The sequence below is a fragment of the Suricata suricatta genome, chromosome 7 (assembly GCF_006229205.1).
Source record: "Suricata suricatta isolate VVHF042 chromosome 7, meerkat_22Aug2017_6uvM2_HiC, whole genome shotgun sequence".
Lineage (NCBI taxonomy): Eukaryota > Metazoa > Chordata > Mammalia > Carnivora > Herpestidae > Suricata > Suricata suricatta.
The window spans coordinates 83,074,842-83,096,283 of record NC_043706.1 but is presented as its reverse complement, the minus strand read 5'-3'; the positions used below and the strand labels follow the sequence as shown (position 1 = coordinate 83,096,283).

At 35.0% G+C, this 21,442-nt stretch overlaps 1 protein-coding gene across 3 annotated transcripts in view; it reads right to left on the bottom strand.

Annotated features, from left to right (window-relative positions):
• Positions 1–21,442, bottom strand: part of FHL5 (four and a half LIM domains 5) — a 39,565-nt gene that overhangs the window by 7,012 nt on the left and 11,111 nt on the right. For 2 of the 3 annotated variants that reach the window (XM_029944778.1, XM_029944777.1), the window contains 3 exons: positions 4,787–4,956; positions 3,803–3,977; positions 2,680–2,849 (listed from right to left, as the gene is read on the bottom strand). In XM_029944778.1, the coding sequence (XP_029800638.1) occupies positions 2,680–2,849; positions 3,803–3,977; positions 4,787–4,945 (504 nt within the window). In that variant the 5' untranslated portion in view covers positions 4,946–4,956. Of the gene's footprint in view, positions 1–2,679; positions 2,855–3,802; positions 3,978–4,786; positions 4,957–21,442 lie in introns of those variants that run through there. The other variant, XM_029944779.1, reaches the window with a different exon arrangement.

The following is a 21,442-nucleotide window of genomic DNA, read 5'->3' as shown; positions in this document are numbered from 1 at the left end:
AAACCTTTTTAATCCATGGATAGTATTTTTTAAAAGGCTTAGACATCTTTATTCAGAATCAGATAGGTAAATATTGGACAGTTTTTCTTGGATAGCAATTTTGAAGTCCTAGCATCTTTCAAATCCATGGCTGTTCAGCTACTGGAATAGCTGTGGAAACTGGAATGTGCTCATGTGGTATCTGAGGTGATTCCTGTGATCACTGTATTCAAATTCACTAGACAGAAAATGTGGAGGCTATGTTAAGCCATCTCATTGCTGAAAAAATTTTTAAATGTTGTCTATGATACATGCTTTTGAAAAGACTATTCTAAAGAGATTTTTAAATCTTACAACAAATCTCTTAAAATTAAAGATATAATAGAAAAGTTATTTTTCCTAAAGGGAAAAAAACATATACTATTCTAAATAAGTAAATGGGAAACATAATAGTGTGTGTGAACTGAAGCAATTTAAAATACCTCCTACTGATTACAAATGCCTTACTGCAGGCACAGCAGAATTGAAGATTCCTTTCATTTGTTCAGTCAAATTATTAGCAGGCAATGCTTAAAAGATTCAAAACTTGAAAAATGTATTCATAGCAAAATAAAACATGATATATAGACCAAAGACTATTTAATTAGGAAGAAGAAACTCTGGAATATTAAAAATAGTTTGCTTGTGATTATGTTCCTTTTGAAGAGGCAGGCAAGGCTAAGATGAAATCTAACATCTAGGCTTGGTGTTTACCACTGATTGATCCCAGGATTTGGAACAGGTTTCCTTTCTGTGTGACAAAGTGGACAGAATATTGGTTTTGTGCTCAATAGATGAGCCAATGAATCACAGGACACTCTGTTGGCAGCTCGGGGAGTTTGAATTCAAAGCACTTGTAGTTTGAGGTTACTTGTTTTTGGTAGAAAGTAAGTTTGAGTTTCACAAAATAAAATCTGTGGAAAAAGTTCTAAGGGCCTGGTTGTCAAGTATTTTTTGCTTATTTTTTTTGTTTTATATTTGGTCTTTGGTTTGAGTTGAAGCAAATTTTTTTTTTTTCTCCAGCTTGGGTCATTTCGATCAGAAACATTTATATCCAGCTTTCCTTAAATGACTTGTGGTTTTAAAAATTAAACAGAAAATAATCTGGCATGTCGTGATCTGTCTACTACCCAATATAAATATTTTACAAAGTTTTCATGACTTCAGATTATGTCCTAAGTATAGGACAGGCTCCTATAACCTGGGAAATGCCAGTGTTTTGGCCTCTATTGGTTCTTAGCACTGATGTACTGGAGAAATTTACCAGTTGGATCTTTACAGCATTGAAAGAAAGTTTATATTGTATGCCCAATAAATGATTTTGAGATAATTCTTACAGGTTGCATTAGTAATTTGGCTTAAGAAACATAACCTGAACATAGCCAACTTGTTGTCCCTCAAAACAGTGAGATCAATCTACCATTTTATTTCCAGCATCTGTTTCTAAAATGCATTCCATTGACTCTGGTGAGTCTTCTGAGCTTCATATATTGCAGGGTCATAGTGTCTGAGGATTGCTTCTAAAGTCATTTTTTAAGTCAGTGTTTCTGATAGAGTATAGAAAGTCTTTGGGTATAAGATAATTTCACATTATGTTACTATCAGTTGTAATTTCAGCCATCATCATAGTGTAATCCAATGATTATAATTTAGGAGTTTACTGATGCCTCTGCAAATGCAGTACTAGTATTTAAACATATGTAGAAAATTACTGTGTGCATGTGTTCCCATAGAAAGAGGTAGTGAGACTTCTAGCTGTCCAGATGCAATTACACAAATAATCTTGAAATCTGCCAAAGCAGCTCATAGATTAAAAAGGTTTAGACAGCGCTGCATGCTCATCACAATTTATAGTGTGGTTTCAAACTTATGACGTCTCATGGGTTTCTTCAAGTACATCAATATCTACTTTATGAAATACAGACAGGTTTTATCAAGATGATAGAGAGGAGTGACTTTTTCACTAAAAGCTCAACGGATAAAAAATTGGACAAAGTTTACTTGAAAAGCATGACTTTTTTTCTTACTGGAAGGTATGTTTTGAATGGGTATCCAAGTCAAAAGGCTGTAAAGGACACGATATGGAACTGAACGGGAAGGAAACTTCTTGCTACCCTTAGTCCTCTCTCTGCCTTAATGTCTAATGAATTTCCCTAGTGGTCTTGTCCCTCTCTTGAGTCTACCTATCTACGCTTTAGAAATATAAAAGCTTCCAGTCAAGGAGACGTTTGTGTTGCTGGGACATAATGTGAGAAGTTAAAAATTCTGTTTAAGTTGGTTCCCTTAGTGACTGTGAGACAAATTCATATTTCTCCGAAGTGAAATGGATCAAAAATTATTTTCTAGGAAATATCTTGTATTCAACAAGAAATGTGTGTCCTCTACCAGAATACATGAAACCTTATGTAACAGCAGCAAGTGGAACTGGAATATCTACAGCTTTTGGAACTAAAGTCATGTTCGGGGTGGAATTTTATGATGGTAAAAATAAGTGGCCATCTTCACTGTGATAGTGTGCTTCTGGACATGCTGGAGTTTAAAACTCACATGAATGTAAAGATGGACATAACATGATAGGATCAGTTCATTCAAAATATAGAGTGGAGTTAAAAAGCAGTAGTCTGGAAGGTTCCACAAGCTTCATCTTCTGTAGATAATTACCTTCTTACAAAAGCTGCAGTAATGAGCAAATTCCTTCTCAAAACATGGCACACAATAGTTGGCACTCTCTTTGGAAATCAAAGGTTTAGTTCCTATTGGCTGTCGGCAATGCTCACACACAAAGCAGGTTTCATGCCAGTAGTTTCCCTTAAATTCCATTTTGCGGGAACCTGTGCTGCCAAAATAAGAACTGTTAGTACAAATGAAACATCAATTTTCAAAGTAAAGATATGTCAAATTGCTAAGAATATATATTTTAACATTAAGATGATAAGCTAACTGTCCTTATAGAAAAATAGTGTTTTGTTGGTTTCTAAAGCATTTATCTGAAAAAGAAAAAAAAAAAAACGGTAGGGTTCAGCCATGATGATGGCGAATCTTTTACTGAAAATCTTATGCTGTGTAAGCTACAATTTTGCGATTTGAAAGTACAACTAGTGGAGACTCTGAAAGGCTGCATGTGGTTTAGATAGATTGGGCCATAATTATCAGTACTGGGATATTAGGAATGCCTGGGGCACAAACTCTGAAGATTGATGTTGAGCAGTTATGATCTTGTAGAAACACTTTTGAATTCATAATAAGAAAATGAGAGAGAACTGTGTTGTTATGCTGGTGTCCATAGGGAATTAGCAGAGCCTTCAAACCAGTGAAAGTGCTTGCCTGAAAGTATAATGATGAACATGAATCCTTGTCTTCCCTAAAAGGAATAAAGATGACTGACCCTCAAATTATATTTTCTCTTGCTACAAAATGATGGTTGGCCCCCTTCTCCTATGACTGCTTATGCTTCCTGATGCAATTGTTTATGCATAGGACAGGGTACTTAATGCCCTTAACTTAGTGTTATTGGTTTAGATTTCATCTGTATGGCTCAGATTGTGGTTGAAAATGCCTGTATGAATTAGCTTTATGAAAATACATAGAATGCTGTATTTTACCCGTTCAAAACAGAAAAAATGATCTTTTAACTTTTAAAATACATACGTGAAATCAAGAGAGAGCAAGATAGAGGTCTTTCTCAAAAATAGGGTTTTCTTAGCTACTATACCGTTCCTATACTTGGACATAATTCAAAATGTTACAGCTTCCGTTAGAGACCTGAACTCCCTTGGGATCTCACCAGGCATGATGGTCTTCTTGCAGTGGAAGCACCTGGAGGAGCACTCGTTAGAATAACACTCTGAGCACAGCAGCCGCTCATCCTTGGCAGCAAAAGGCTTTTCCACCAGAGAGTGATTGCATTTGGCGCAACGGAAGCATCTTTCATGCCAGTGTCGGCCTTTGTAACAAAGATCCTTCGAGACAGTAAATACGAGTAAATTAAATGTGCTTGTGACAAAACAGGTCATTTTATAAGACAAAACTGAACACTCCTGGGACTCTGGTGCCAGTAGATTGTGCTGGTAGCTTGAGGGAAAGTTGTCATTGATACTATTACCCACAGAGAGGAGACTCTCTGGGGTAATTAAGAGTTAGAGCCTGCAGCATTCTGAGTTGGTCACTAAAGACAGATGGAAAATAACTCTCCTATTTCTTCAAATTTCCTCTTCCTTCTTTTCACAAGCTACAACAGAGGCTTTTCATGGACTGATTTTTATTTTTAGGCTGTGATATCCTATTATTGTCTGAGATTAAGCAAAATGCCAACACCACAACAAAGACAAAAAAGAAAAAGAAAAAGATACCATGATGTGCATTGTGAGAGGAATGGACTGTATCAGGGCGTAATGGACTTAATGGGGATGAGGTTGATTTGAAGTCAGAAGATAGAGGCTTTTGAAACTTTACATTTCCAATTATTATGTATGTATTTGTTTATACTCTTGTCATTCTGGAAATAATCAACGTTTTAGTTGTGTAGGTTTGGGCAAATAACTTCACCTCTTTAATCTTTCGCATCTTAAACTATCTTCTAAGATCATTGTGAGGATTAAAGTATATGTCCTATTTCATAGTGCTGAGCATAGTACCTGGAGACTGATGGTGACTTTGAAGATATAGAGCAACGTGGTATCAATAGTCAAAACTGAAGGAACCGAGGCATTGCAAAGCGTTTGTCTGCCTTTTCACATGCAATAATTCTGTGAACTGAAGTGAGACCTACCTTGGAGTCTGATTCAATTGGTTCCTTGCACTCCTCACAATAGTTACAGAAAATACGATCGTAACAGGAAACGCAGTATGGATTGTCGTTCTTCAGTACGTACTTCTTCCCAAGAAGAGATGCTGTGCAGTATTGACAATCGAATTGGGTAGTTGTCATTTTGGTTCAGTCTGTGAATAAGAAAGTGATTCCTATACATAAAAACGATTTTCTAGAAGATAAATTATAAAGCCTTGATAGGAGTCAAGCACTTGAATGAATTTATAACTTAAGCAAAAAACAAACAAAAAAACAACACTACAAATAAGGAAAATATGCTGTAGTCACCGTGACATTTGGAGTGATTTAGGAAAGGCTACTCTCCTAATTTGGCAGTCCCTGTGTGTTTTGTTAACAAAATGTATTAAGCCAGCCGCCAGATTGTGAAGAACATCTTTTATTCATTATTCGCTAATGTGAACTTCAATAAGAATGTGATATGTGCTGAAAGAGGATGGTTTCTCCCCAAGGATATAAATACGAACTGTTGATAGGGCTTTCACTAACTGTCATCACTTACTAACTTGCTGGAGAGCTCTGGAGGCAGAGTTCCTTGGAAATCACAACAGTCTCTTTTACTCTAACTGAAATGGAAATTACTAATCAAGTACATTGTCAGTTTCTAGGCCATTCTTCTATTCCTCAAATCTCTATTGGGCACCTAATGAGGTTTCTGCCCATTAGTCCTAAGACCTTCCTGTGCTACATATTTTCTGTTGGGACATCCTCCTTACTTGTGGCTTCAACCTCCCCAAATATGGTGTTGACTCCAAAATCTGTAGTTAAAGCTACACTTGCCTTCTGGGCAGGCATCTCCATTTAGATGACTCAAGGTGGCAAATAAAACTCCTGAGCCAGTAGCATTCAGTCCTATTGCTAGGTCATTAAGACCGTTGTTGAGCCATTGCCCAAATGTGGAAGTGCAGATAAAACCATCAGTGGTAGAAGAGAGCTCCAGGCTCCTTCAAGCTTTAGGACTGAACTAACATGAATATGGAGTGGTTAATTGCAGCAGCATCTTACAGAATGAAAATCTGATGTGAAACATAAAGCCAAGGTAATGATAAGAACTTGAGTTATTCTATAGATAGGAAAACCATTAAAGAACAAAATATATGGATTTCAAAAGGTTTAACTGGGCATTGAACATGAGTTTTTCATTGTCCCCAAAAGTAGTACCACTGATTTTCTTAGAAAATGAGACACGTTATCTCTGGATTTACTGGAATATATTAGGAGCTATGAATGTTTTCTAATTTCCATCTCAGAAATTTGTTTCTTTAGCAAAATCAGAAAATCAATTAGTTATTTGATGTTTTTCACAGCATTTTTAATGCTAGTTTTTATTCAGTACATTTAAATTGTATTCCCATACATTTTTGCCTTCTATTTTAATGATGAGGTTTCCAGCAACCTGTCTTGCTGAATATATATTGTCATTTATTCAGTATGTAGCAGTTTTGCTATATTGTTCTTCACTAACAGAGAAGAGACTGAGGATTTGGAACATGTGGTTTTTTTCCCAGGAAGGATGAAAACTCCTATTAGAAAGTTTCCAATGGAACATGCCAAAATTATCTAGAAGGAACATTGAATTCCCTATTTGATTAATTCCAAAGAAATGCCCTTTCCAAGTGAATACAAACATACTCAAAGAGTTAGTGGGGGGCTTGGAAATGGGAGGAAAATAGATTCCCTTGAAAGATTTTCAAATGTGAGCTTTGATCACATTTATAGTGATCATCTAACTATCTCTTAATAGTGAAATAGTTCTAGACCTTTAACTTTCATCACAATATCATTTCATTTGTCATTTTCATTATTAATATTTATTTGGCTTCCATTTTGTGAGACTTTTAGTATGTTATGAAATGAAGAAATAACTGAAGGGATTACAAAATTATTAGTATTTCAGTACTTTAAGCACAACATTATAAAACCTCTATCTCATTTGGGGATCAGGTCAGAAATCTAAATATCTAAATAAATATTTATTTTATAAATATATAAATATTAATACCAACATGTATATCAATGAATATAAATATTTAACTAAATAAGTATTCCCAACCTAACCACATAATAGGCCTTACTCCATAGAAAATTCTTAACAAAATGGACCATATTTTATTATTTTTTTAAAAAAAGTTACTCCTTATTTCATCATCTCTTAATTAAAGTAACATCCGAGAGTTGGATTCAGTGCGAACAGTCATTTCAACATCTCGGAACCTTGTGATTTTTCATTTTATAGAACTATACAGTGAGATTGGGCAGTTAGTCTAGGTCAACATGTATTGAATATCTACTCTGTAACATTTGAATTCCTGTCCTCCTGAAATCTGGATTCTTCTAGCTTAACTCTTAGCTTGGTAATGGTGAATATAATTTGAGGTAAGAGAGCAAACTGAATGTTCATGTACTTATTCTTTTTTTTTTTTTTCAAATTGATTGACTTTAGTAGTGGCAGTAGTTAATATTGAGACAAAGAGAAATAGAGCATAAGTGTGGGAGGGGCAGAGAGAGAGAGAGAGAGAGAGAGAGAGAGAGAGAGGCTGAGAGAGAGAGAGAATCTGAAGCAGGCTCCAGACTCTGAGCTGTCAGCACAGAGCCCGATGCAGGGCTCAAACCCACAAACCGTGAGATCATGACCTGAGCCAAAGTCAGACGCTTAACCATCCTTTCACTTTCTTATTCTTGGTTGGGAAAGATACACTGAGAAATTCAGCCCTCATTTTCATGAAGTCTCTCATTTAACTATGGGTACATGAACACATCTAAATAGAGTTTCTTAAATAGAGGTGTTATAACTATATAAATGATACATTTTCTACCAGAACCATGGAGTTCTTAGGGAACTAATAGAAAGAGGGTGAAGGACTACAGTTATCAGGAGACCTTCTCAGAAAGATTTTAAGGAAGTAAAGCTGTTGGAACTCAGGAAAAAAGGAAGGAGGGAAGGAAGGGAGGGAGGGAGGATTGATCTTGATTTGGTGGGAAAGTTAGAGGAAAAGACAAATGGGGGAATGGATGGGTTCTCTTCAGATGTTGGGAAATTGTGAGTTGTGAACAAATTTTCACCTTGATACATTGAGGATTAAAGAAGGCTTTGAAACTAAAATACTTCAAAAGCTATTTGAATGGGTTTTTAAAAAAAAATTTAATGTTTATATTTGAGAGAGAGAAAGAGGCAGAGCACAAGCAGGGGAGGGGCAGAGAGAGAGGGAGGGGGACACAGATTCCAAAGCAAGCTCCAAGCTGTCAGCACAGAGACCAATGTGGGGCCTGAACTCACAGACCACGAGATCATGACCTGAGCTGAAGTCGGATGCTTAGCCAAATGAGCCATCCAGGTGCCCCTAAAACCATTTAAACTGTTAATAGAAGCAGTTCTAAATGGGGTGGGGGCAGGCAAAAGAGGCTAAAGAGTTTCTCCAGTTGGATCACTTTTTATCTAACCTAATTCTTTTCTAAACATCATTCTGTCCTTTTCCTCTTCTTTATCCCTAACGTTAATATAAATACTCAGGGAATAACTCTGTGTCTAGAGAGCAGAGCAAATGGCTTGCTTTCTTTTTAAATCATTCTTTAATAGGTAAAGCTGTAGGAAAGAGGATGAGAACCATGTGGTCCTTACCTCAGGAGCCCCTGTCTGAGGCTTAATTGGGCAAAGATATTGGGAAAAGTTTTTCTTTCAAATATTTAAAATGCTTGAGCAAAGCTGATCTATAATAATGAAGCATAAGAAATCTTAATATTGACAATGTAACTCAATTTGATAGCATTTAACTTTTTTAGGTACAAACTCAGAAATGCTAGTATCAATATCAATTAGACATTCTTGCCAAACGTTTTTCAAAAAGATTGTATATACCAATTAAATATATTCTAGCCAAGCTTCTTTAAAAGTCATTCTGCAATTATACAATAGTTTAAGAATTTTTGTCATTGCATACTGGGTTTTAGAAGATTGATTTAGAGATACACTGATATATCAAAGAACCTATAAAAATAAATAAATACATCAGAAATCCAATGCCTTAAATGGACTTGGCTTTCATTTTCCAGTTTCCTCCTTTATTTTAGATTTCTGCCTAAAAGGATGTGTGTTCATTGGCAATAGCTCCCATAGCTGAGAATGTTGTTTCTTACATGTTATTTTTTTAAACAGGGAATAATTTTGTGTCAAGTTATATTTTATGGTGAATTATTGATTAGAAGACTAATGCTGTGAGCAACATATCCACTTATATTTTTACTATGCTGAGCAGAAGTACTAGATTTACAAGACGTGTACTTGAGAGAATGTCAAACAGGACATTGCCTGGTATCGTTAATACGCCTTTGTTTGCAAGGCATCATACATCATTCATTTAATCATATAGTCAATAAACATAAAGTATCTTTTTATTTGCAAAGTAATCTGCTAGAAGTTGTGAAAGACATAAAATAGCAGATTCAAATCCTATCCTCAGAGAATTTACAATCAAGTAGGAAAAGTAAGGGTATTTTATAAATAAACAAAAGTTAGGAAGTGATGAGGGGAAGTGAAAGATTATAAGAATTTAGAGCAGTTCTAAACACAGAGTGCACATTAGAGTTTACAAATTTCCAAAGTGCACCTTTACCCCACACCAATTAAATCAGAATTTCTGGAGATGAAGAATAAGTATTTTTCATTTCCCAGGTGGTTCTAATGTCCAATGAGGTGTGAAAACCACCAAGTCATAAGATGCAGAAGCACAATTGCTTTTAGCTAGGAAAAATCTGGGAACAAGTTGGAGGAGGTAGTGTTTAAATGAATCATGCAGTAGAAATTATGGATTGGTTCTCTCAACCTTGGCTTTACCCCTCTAATTGGAGAGGTCAGGAAGCTAAAAATAATTCCTGGCCCCTCTACAGCTAGTGTTTAGGATGCAGAGTTGGCTCTGCTAACTCAAGCCATGTGTATAAACTGGAAGATGGGAGGGAAACGGAAGATATGTTCCTGCTGCTGTTGATGCTGGCAGACTGTGCCAGACATATGTGGGTGGTTTCTACTATTTTGAAATGCCTGGGCTCAGGCTGTCCAGGGTTCAGTGACTAGATTTTTGGCTGTGAGAGAGTCTGGTAATGGTATCATTGTGGCAGCTGCAGCAGGTTTCTGACCTCTGAATTACGGAGCAGAATTGATGTGGAGGTGGGAAAAGAGCAGTATTTTATAACAAAAATATTACCAGTGATCTCTCATATTCCTGTTTCGGAGTGCCAAGTACTTTATTAACCACTTTCTGTGGATTGTTTCCTCTAGTCCTCACAATGGCCCTCTAGGTGAAGTCTGTTATCCTCATGAATAATATTACCCGCTTAAAGAAGAAACCAAAGCTTAGTGAGGCCAAGATCGCCTGGCTGGTAAAAATGCTAGATCTAGTATTCAAATCTACACTTGTCAGAAACTGAAGCCTAGGATCTTAGCCTGTGGAAAGCTCTCTTTCCCTGGAGATGTGGAGAAGGGCATTTAAGGTAGAGCAGCAGAATTAGGATAGACATTCATACTTGGATATGTGAGGTAGGCTTGGGAAACAAGTAATTTATTCAGTGGCTTGCAGGACACAATAAGGCAAATGTTGGCGGTCAAATTGGAAAGGTAAACTGGGCGAGATCATCAGTGGTTTAAGTTTCAAGTGGGAGTTGAACATATTGTTTTTTCTATAGAAAAGAAAATAACCACTGATGACTGGAAATAGGTGTGTGAAATGTTTTGAGCTGAGACTTATAAAAATTAATTTAAAAATAACAATAGAAGGGATTGCAAGATAGATATACCACAAATAGGCAAATCAGTTAGGATTCCATATTTCAGTATTCATTCCATTTGGTCAATAAATATTATTGTTCTTCCTATGTTAAAGAGTGTGTTTTACATATTTTATGGGGAATATGAGGAGAATTCTTATTGAAGAAATAATGGCCAGTCCTCCAAAACTGACAAATGGCATCATGCTACAAATTTAAAAAAGAAAGCAAAAACAATGAAACTCAACCAGGCTAAACATACACACACTGAGGCATCTTAGGGTAAAACCACTAAAAACCAAAGACAACATCTAACACATCGGGTAAGAATATTACTTTCAGTGTGACAACAAATTAAGAAGGTACCTACCTCTCGACAGAAAAGAATGGAAGCTAGACAATAGAAAGATAAGGTAAAATTGCTGAAAGAATTAGAAGCCAATCTAGAAATCTATACTCGGGCAAAATAGCTTTTGATAATGAAGGTGAAAAAAGACATTTTTCAGACAATCAGAAACTGAATATATCAATAGCACACCTATATTAAAATAAATACCAAAGACTGTTTTTCAGACAAAAAGCATTCAGTCTCAGATTGAAGCCCAGAGATAAAGCAAGTAGTGAAAAACAATAACAACTGTAAATAGGTGTATCTAAATAAATATTGACTAAATGGAACAATGTTAGCTAAGAAATTAGAAAAATTGGATAAAACAGGAAACTTTTAAAATAAATAACCATTAAAACTGACATAAGACTATAACATTTCAACTAGTTGGTAACAGAGAAACTGAATTTATTATTAAAAGTCTATTTATCCAGTAAAAATGCAAGCCCAAATGGCTTTACCTGTGAATCTTACCAAGCCTTAAGAGATAATACCAATCTTAATAAATTATGCCAAATATTATAAGCAGGAAACATGTTAGTTTTGAACCCATTAAACTGATACCAAAATCTGAAGCATTAGAGAAAAAATTTATAGGCCAATTACACTTATAATAAATAAATTTTGCAGTACATACAACAATCTTTCCTTGAATAACAACTAATGAACTCTAGTAATATATAAAAATGTTAATCATGTCATGCTAAATTGCATTTATCCCAAGAATGCAATTTTGGTTTAAAATTAAAAAGAGAATCACTATGTTTCACCACATTTATAAAATAAAAGAGAAAGCCATATAATTATCTCAGCAGATGCAGAAAAGGCCTTTGATGAAATTTGACTTCAATTCAAAATAAAAAAACTTAGCAAACTGAGAAAAAAAGGAATTTCCTCAATGTAATTTAAAAATATATAGCAACCATATTTAATGGTGAATGCTGATAGCTTTTACACTGAGATCAGAAACAGAAAAAGAATACCTGTGATCACTTTTATTCAGTTTTATACCAGAAGTCATAGCCCATGCAATAAGATGAGAAAACGAAAAACATCAGAGTTGAGTGAACAAATAAACTGTCATTATTTTCTGATGACTGATTTTGTGTGAAGAGAATCAAAATGATTCCATAATAAACAATTAGAATTTGTGAGTTAACAGAGTTGCTAGGTAAAATATCTATGTACAAAAACTACTGTATTCCTATATGGAAAATGAAATAAAACTATATACCATTTAAAAAAAAAAACCTTCAAATACCTTGTAATAAATCTAATAAGCATGTATGAGACCCCTACACAGAACACTTTGAAGGAATATAAATAAAATACAAATAAATAAGTGGAAAGATAGACCATGTTCATAGACTTGGAAACTCACTATTTTGAAAGTGCTATTTCTCTTCTAACCCTTTTAGAATATAAGAAAATGTCTTTGTTAACTTGTATTTGGGAAAAATTTCTTAAACAATGCAGCCATTTAGGGAGAATTTAATAAATTGGACTACATTAAAATTAAGGCCATAATTTTATTTATTTTATTTTATTTTTATTTTATTTTTTTAACATTTATTTATTTTTGAGAGTGAGAGAGAGAGAGAGCGTGAGTGAGGGAGTGGCAGAGAGAGTGGGAGACACAGAGTCCCACACAGGGCCCCAGGGGTAAACTCCTGAAATGTGAGGTCACGACCTGAGCTGAAGTTGGACTCTTAACTGACTGAGCCACCCAGTGCCCCAAGGGCACTATTTAAAAAAGATTCAAGATAAGAGAGTGAAAATAAAAGCCACAGAGTCAGAGAAAATATGGTAACTCGTGAACCAACAAAGGAATCATATCCAGAATACCTAAAGAAATTCTACAAATCAGTCAGGAAAAAATGTACAGCACAATAAAAGGACAAAGGATTTGAATAGATGTCACACAAAAGAGGATGTCCAAATACTAATAAAGATGAGTTTGTGCTCAAGCTCATTATCACTGAAAGAGAGATGAGCAAGTTTCTTGATACAAAAATCAATATATAAAAATCAACAGAATTCTTATACAACAGAAATATTAAAAACTATGTTTGAAAGCAATAAAAATAATACTTGTATTAAATGTAACATCGTATATCTAAACCTTATGATAGTGGGAAGACTTGTTCTATGAAATCTCAAAACTTAAAGTCATGAAGGAAATATAGTATTAGACCTGGATAAACTAAGAGACCAGTGGAACGGAATGGAGAACACCCAATCAAGTATGAACTAAATCAGAACTAAATCATCTCAGATAAAAATTATATATTTATTTTTTATATATTTATATTTATAAATATTGATATGTAAAGAATTACATTTCAGTTTATTAGGAGTAAGAAATAATTTATTAAATGGTCCTGGAATAATCGGTTACTTACATGGCAAAAAACTAAGTTGGATCTCTACTTAATACTGTACTCAAAACAATTCCATCATCCATACAAAAAGCAAAACTGAAAATATAGGAGTAGATGTATAAGATTTCAAGTTAGTGAAAGTTTTTTTAAAAGATGCATACATAAGTTGATTGACAATCTGAAAAATATTGGCCATTGAAAGACACTATTAAAAGAAATGACAATCACAGAATAACACATGATATTTGCTACACATAAAAATGACAAAAGATTACAGTACAGAATATATAAAAATTCCCATGAGTCAATAAGAATTAAAAATAAATAGAAAAATGAACAAAAGATATAAACACGTTTCTTTTTAAATTAAAAAAAATTTTATGTCTTTTTAAAAATTATTTGAGAGAGACAAAGAGTGAGCAGGGGATGGGAAGAGAGAGAGGGAGACACAGAATCTGAAGTAGGCTCCAGGCTCTGAGCTGACCGTCCTCACAGAGCCCGATGTGGGGCTCAAACTCACGGCCTGTGAGATTATAACCTGAGCCGAAGGTCAGTAGCCTAACCAACTGAGCCACCCAGGCACCCCCACATGTTTCTTTTTTAAATGACAGATATTTTTAAAAATGTTTATTTATTTTTGAGAGACAGAGACAGAGTGTGAGCAGGAGAGGTGCAGAGAGAGAGGAAGATACAGAATCTAAAGCAGGCTACAGGCCCTGAGCTGTCAGCACAAAGCCCGATTCGGGGCTCAAACACACTAACCGTGAGATCATGACCTGAGCCAAAGTCGGAAAGCTCAGCCAATTGAGCCACCCAGGCACCCCTTAAATGACAGATATTTTAAAGAAAGCTCTATCTACTCCATGGAATTTGATATGATCTGTTTAGCAAACTATAATAAAATATACTTGCATTCAAAGGGTCAGAAAAAAGGAACAAGTCTTACAATATTAAATATTGTTGAGGATAAGGAGCAATGGAAACTCACTAAAAATAAAAGTAAAAGATGGAAAGATAAAACCCCTCTGAAACACAGTATTTCATAATATTGTAAAGTTGAACATGTACCTTTGGTATGACTCAGCAATTGCACCTGTTAAGTGTGTAAATCAGAAAATCTTGCAGAGATCATGTGCAAGAAGGCTCATAGAAGCAGATTTTATAGTAGCCATAACAAGAAACCCTGACTATCTATCAAAAGGAAAAACGGACACATAAGTGGATGTGTGGCCATACGATATACTGCCATATGGCAATAAAAACAGATGAATTACAGGTGATTCATCCTCAGTATAGATGAACTTCACAATATCGAATGAAGCAATTAGATTGTAAAACTAAATACACTTTTATAAATGTCAAAAACAGCAAAAATAGATTATTAGAAATTATAATGGTTATTATCATATTAAAATATATGTTAATGTTAGTCAACATGTTATTAAACATAATAAATTTTATTCAAGCTATCTTAAAAAGCATGATGATGATAAACACAAAAATCAGGATGCAGTTTAAGATTACCTAACTTCTGGAATTAGATGGGGTATTGAGAAGTTGTAAGGAGGATTTCAAATATATCGGATATAGGTATTTACCCAAAGAATACAAAAATACTAATTTGAAGGGATACATACACCCTGATGTTTATAGAAGCACTGTCAACAATAGCCAAATTTTGGAACGAGCCCAAATGTCCATCAACTGATGAATGGATAAAGATGATGTAGTATACACACACACACACACACACACACACACACACACACACACACACAGGAATATCACTCGGCCATTAAAAACAATGAAATTTTACGATTTGCAATGATGTGGATGGAACTTGAGTGTTTTATGACAAGTGAAATAGAGAAAGACAAATACCATATGATTTCACTCATATGTGGAATTTATGAAACAGGTGAACATGGTAAGGAAAAGGAGAGAGGAGAACCAGGAATTAGACTCTTAACTATAGAGAAAAAACTGAGGGTTGCTAGAGGGAAGGTGGCAGGGGGATGGGTTAAATGGATGATGGGTATTAAGGAGGGTACTGACATGTTATGTGTAAGTGATGAGTCACTAAATTCTACTCATGAAACTAATATTATATTGCGTGTTAACTAACTGCAATTTAAATAAAAACTTGAAACTGCAAAAAATATATAGGAAATGTTTGATTTTTTAGACCAAATTGCTATTTCTTTTACTTTGCAGATATAGTAGAAATATTCTTTCCTATATATGATATGCTTTTTTAAGGATTTCAAAAAATGAGTAGATGATAAGTAAGTAGAGTGGTGTGTATTAAATTATTTTTTCTTATGTTTGTCAAAAGAGACATAACCTAGACAGAAGTAGTGATATCTAAAGAAGGGTTTTAACTTCTGATGGTGGTCATGGAAGTTTTTCAAACTGGCAAGATCTAGGATGCATGTGGACTGAATCAAAGGGAACCTGAGAGGGACCATTTTAGATGCAAGAGAGGAGAGAGAAGAAATAAAGCTCTTCTCTCTCTCTCTCTCTCTCTCTCTCTCTCTCTCTCTCTCTCTCTCTCACACACACACACACACACACACACACACACACGGTATCATGGAAGTGTGCAAAGTGGGAACATGGTTGTAATATGCATGTGCTTTGTGTATGAACGTAATGCAAATCAAGGACAACCTGTCTGTGTGTCGTATTACTTTCCTGTCATGAATTACAAGTTTGAACCCTGAGAGAGTTTTTCCTTCTTATGGTGGAGTTGAAAAACGTTCAAGGATATGCTTTGAGCCTTCTGGTTTCCAATATTGTCTCTATTGCCGATGTGTTTTTGAGGAATTTTACTTAGTTGAGGTAATTGAATTACCATCAATTTTTTTATTCTCAATAGTCATTATAACAAATAATTTGAATTACAGTCTTTTGTTCCCCATGGAGGAAATATTATATAAAATCAACACATTGATTATGTTTCTTAAAATAGAGAATATACAATGAATGGTATTTAAGATTACTTCTGTCTCTAACACATGATCTGTAAATTTTGCTAAATAGGTACAGATAATGCCATACCCACTAATTTTGCACATAGGTCAAAGTGCGCTGTACTTAAGTTCAAAGTTTGCTGGAATACCTGGCTTAATTTCCATCCTGTTATTCAAGGCACCTTCACTCAGCCTGTGTAAATACATCTGTGTTCCTATGAAAGTAGTGCGGGGCTGTTTCAACTGCCCGTTCAGGCTTTCATTGATTCAGTAAAGTAGATTTGTTTCTGCTTTTCTTTAGGGAAGAACTTGGGGAGAATTTATAAATGGTGTAAGGAATATTAAAATCCTCTTGGGACATGTTAGTACAAAATATTTAAGTCTTTGAAATGTGTGATTGATATACCAGACTTGAATGGAAATAGAAACTAGATGAAGAATCCTAATTCATAATATATTTAACTGAATTTACCTGTGGTCATTTTCCCATTTAGGATATTATTTTCAATTGTTGCTCTGATGGCCAATCAGAAGCATTTTGGAAACCTCACTGAACAAAGCATATTTGTCTATGCTCTATGGTTATAGAAACCATGTATAGTGCATAGTTGTATAATCACCTAGTCTCCTGAGGCAACTGTTTCCATCATTCTCTCTTCCCTCCCTTCCCTGCACTCCCTACATATGTTTATTGGGTACTGTATCCCATTGATTCTATTTCAGAAGCATCCCTTAAATCTTATTTTAGGCCCTCCTCATGGGCCATAGTGGTTTACATTGACCTGGGGATATTTTCAAGATTTCTTCCTCTATTGAGTGGAACCAAGCACTTTGCTACTACCTGACTTTTGTTCTCTAATGAGAAGCTCGGTTTCCCCAAGGAAATTCCAGAACATCCTCCAAAGGCTCAAGAAGAATCTTTTCTCAGACTCATCTGATCATCTCCTGGCACTGGAAAAATCTCCAACAGCTTATTTTTGACTGTAAGAGAAAGTCTAAACTGCATAGGCATAGAGACCCTTTACTATTCTACTCCCCCCTCCTCTAGCTCTTTCCAGACCCAGCACCGCCCAACATACATACACATCCTACCTATGCTTTAGCCACTTCCAGTGACTCCCTATTCTTCACACATACTACATCCTTTAATGGCACTGAGCCTTCACCTGTGGCTTTTCTTCAAAGTCTAATACCATCCTTCTGTCTCACGGACATTGTCTGTCTGATTATTGTCCTCATCCATCAAGGTCCATTTAAAATTCCTTCGCTCCGTAGCTTTCTCATATAACTCAGGAAAGAGTAGTTGCTCTCATTAGTTCATACATATGTCTATTTTTCTTTTGCCACATTTCCTAACAGTTTTTTTTTTTCTGTTCGTGTGTGTCTGTCTCACTTGTGAGCTCCTCAAAGAGGAAGAATGTTGCTTACTTCATTTGTGTATATCAAGTCCGAGCATAGCAGGACTTCAGAACATGGCTGATGACCAAAGAAACAAGAGACTGGAAAACCTCCTGTTCTTTAAGGGCTTGGAGTCCAAGGAAGTATTGAGGAAAACATATATGAAAGAAGATTCTATCAACAGAATAAAGGATAAATGCTCAAGCAGTAAAGAGTTAAGAATTTGTATACTATATATCTACTTGACTAGTGAATTAATTTGAATCGATTAAATCTGTGGCAAATATGTCCAAGGACTGAAAATGAAGGTTAGAGAACAGAAGGTAAAGCCCTAAGGGCCTGTCAGTGGCAAGGAAAGTTCTTTCACTTTCCCTGTAGGGCAGCTGAGGAAGGCTGGTGGGCTCCTCCATTACCATCTGAGGAAGATATCAGAGAAGCAGAAGTAGTTGGTGTATCTGTTGATATTATTAAAGGCTTTTTGTCTCTCAGTAGGGGCACTGATATGGTTTGATTAACAGTTTTGGAGGTGTTGACTCAGATTCTTCAATTCTCTGTTGGAAGTTACACCAGACTTTTTGGGTCTGTGCATATGACATGTTGAGATGACCCATGTCTTTACCAAGATCACAAGATATCTGTAATGTTGGCTGAAACATTGTTTGATTGAATGACTGAATCTGCCAAAGTTTAGGGGAGTTAAGTTATATGAAAAAATAAATCTTCTAAAACCTGTGTAAACTAGGCCAGATGGGATAAGTATATGCTCTACAGCAGAAGAAATTAAAATGCACATATTTTAAAAAATATGAAGGAGTTAAGATAACTAGTAAAAAAAGTTCTACTTTTAGTTTTTTTTCTTTTCTTGGTTTTAAGGGTTGTGTTGAGCAGACTTGTGTGAACTTCCTTATCTGTTTTTGCTTGTCACCCAAGACATAACATATTGAGAAGAATTAGGTTAGGAAGCAGGAGCTGTAGACTGATGAACCTGTTGCTTTAGCACTAGCATATAACTTACTCACTGTTATGGAAACCATTTAACCTTTCTGGCTCTTACGTTCCTTAACTATAAATGAGAGCAATAATACCTGCTCATGATCCCACTCAAGAATTGAGGGGGATGTAGGAGTGGAAAAGTCATGGGTAGGTCATCTGTAGCTGTACTTGACTTGAAGGAAAATGTGCAATTATAACTGTCACTCCCATTTTGAAGAAGGAGGCTATTTTCTTCCCCCCTCATGCATTACTTTTTAAAAACTCAACAAACAATTTAAAAATAACTAAAGCCATAGCTTCAGGCCATCAATCAAAAATAACCTAAAACAAGCATCATAGAATGGTGGTGGAATGTTTAATATTAGCCTCTAGGGACATATTTGCAAGCTCAGTTTGTTGGAAGCTGAATGTCTTGTGCAGAGAGGTCAAATACTAATTCTCCTGAGAGCTGATGAACTACTCTCCCATGAAACAAAACAGCTGACTAGAGCTTTCCATTTGGTTAATTTGTTCTGTGGATACTAACAAAGAAAATAAAGTGATGATTTTCTTAGAGAAATTACATTCAGAATCATGTATAGCAGCTATTACTAAAATGATAAAATACATCATGATAATATAGAACTATATTTTATCAAACATTATATTCTTTAAAAATAAAGCTCTCCTAAAATGTGTAGGTTTGATACCATCCTTGATTTTTTTCCTTACTGGAAAAATTTCAAGACCAAAAGAATACTCCTTTAGAAATGAAACTGGATTATCTAAATCTCTGTCTATTCAGATCCCAATTTTCTGCTTTTAAATTTATCATTAAGTTTGCCTCGACATTTTTTTCCACAAAGGAATCATAAGCATTTCAAAGTATGTATAAGTTGAGTTTTCTACTCTACTTCCTGCAAAATTGCTGTTCTTTCTGTAAAAAGTATTCGGCAAGAGCAGATCTGGTTCCTGAGTCAACTTAGGGTCTCTCTTGAAAGCCTTGCTTTGAAATTTTTTTAAGATTAAGCACAGGGGTTAATAAACATAAAGACTGAATTAAAAGAGACGATTTATCTAAAAGTATCTAGCACAGGGTCAACACATGGGAGGGGCCACATGAGTGTTTCTCGTATGTCAATCTCCCTGAAAAACCTCATTTCCTACACGTGGCATCTATGAGGACACTGCAGATCTATTATAAATATTAGAAAGTATTTTTCCTGCTTCCTCTCTATGCTTTTTGGAAAAGTTAACAAATACTCTATGGAATTCCTTAAGGGTAGTAATTGTATCAGTTTGTTTTATTTTGCTGGTTTTTCTTTTATTTCAAGATCACCTTCATCATACTCATTAATTACTAACAGTATGTAAACACCAGTAGCTGTTTTCTGAGCACTGAGGAGGGAGCTCCATTGATTCATCTATTTAACATTTTCTTCCTGCTCCCCTTGCATCTCATGGCAAATACAAACTTATTTAGCAATATGCGTGATCTGTCATTGTAAAAACTAAGTCTATCTAAGTCCACTGAGGAAAGACCGAATTGGAATCATGACCATGTTTGTAATACACACTAATCAGCTCCATCATCCCTACAGGGCCAGGGATTTGCACAAGATCACATGAAAATTTTGCTGTGATCTGGGGAATATACTTCACCAGGGAGGAAACACAATATCTTTTGTACCTTTTTCATTTTTCCATTTTGGAGTTATAAAGAGATTGTGAACTGATCACTGAATAGCCAAGATGGCTATTTTATATTCCTGAATGTTTTACAATAAATTCTGATTTCCTTCCATAGTTAGTGATGAGAAAGCTCAACCTTTGCTCAATTAATTCACCTTAAAAGGATGACAAACATATTCAATTTAACAATGGCTTGAGAGCAGGTTAGATTAATAAATGTGGACCCAGGCACTATGCTGAGTGGTCCAATCACCACAGGACAGTGGGCTCATCTAAACCCCATACAATCTTGAAAAACTAAGTACATCCTCTTTTATTCTCTAGGAGAATCAAGCAAAAACACTTTCTATGATTTTCTTTTAAACAAGTGTGTTTTTAAATATAAGAAATAAACCATGTCTATTCTGCTAAAACAGTATTAGAAACTGTCCAAGAAAATGAAGTGCTCTTTATTTGGAAGGTGGCCAATATAAAATGATAGACGTATTCTTTAACTAATAGATCCTACAAAGTAATTTTTTAAATCCCTGACTTACCTAAATGACAACTTCAGTCAAACAAATTAGTTAGGAAGAACTTTCAGCCACTCAACTAAGAGCAATAAATAAGATTTAACAATCGATCACATAATTCCTTCCTGAGAATATGCCAAGTCTAACCATACAATATATTGGCTTTCATATATCCTGGCATTAATGTGTATTATAGTTTCTGTTGGTTTATGATCTTCAAATTCATAAAACACAATGATGAAAGAAGAATTCATTTTTGGGCCTTCTGAAATTCAGAGAGCCTGTCAACACGTTCTATTTCACCTTGGACTTAAAGATACAGGAATTTTAAGGTCTATGAAGGCACATATATAAAGTGTAATATGATATTATATTATGTATTATATATTGTGATATGTTTAATGAATGCCCTTTGTGTTTTTCTTAGATATTATTTATATTTTACCTTCTATTATAAATGATTTAGAGATTTCTTGTGTTTCTTATAACCATCATGTAAGCTCACTGAGAGCAACTACCATGTCTTA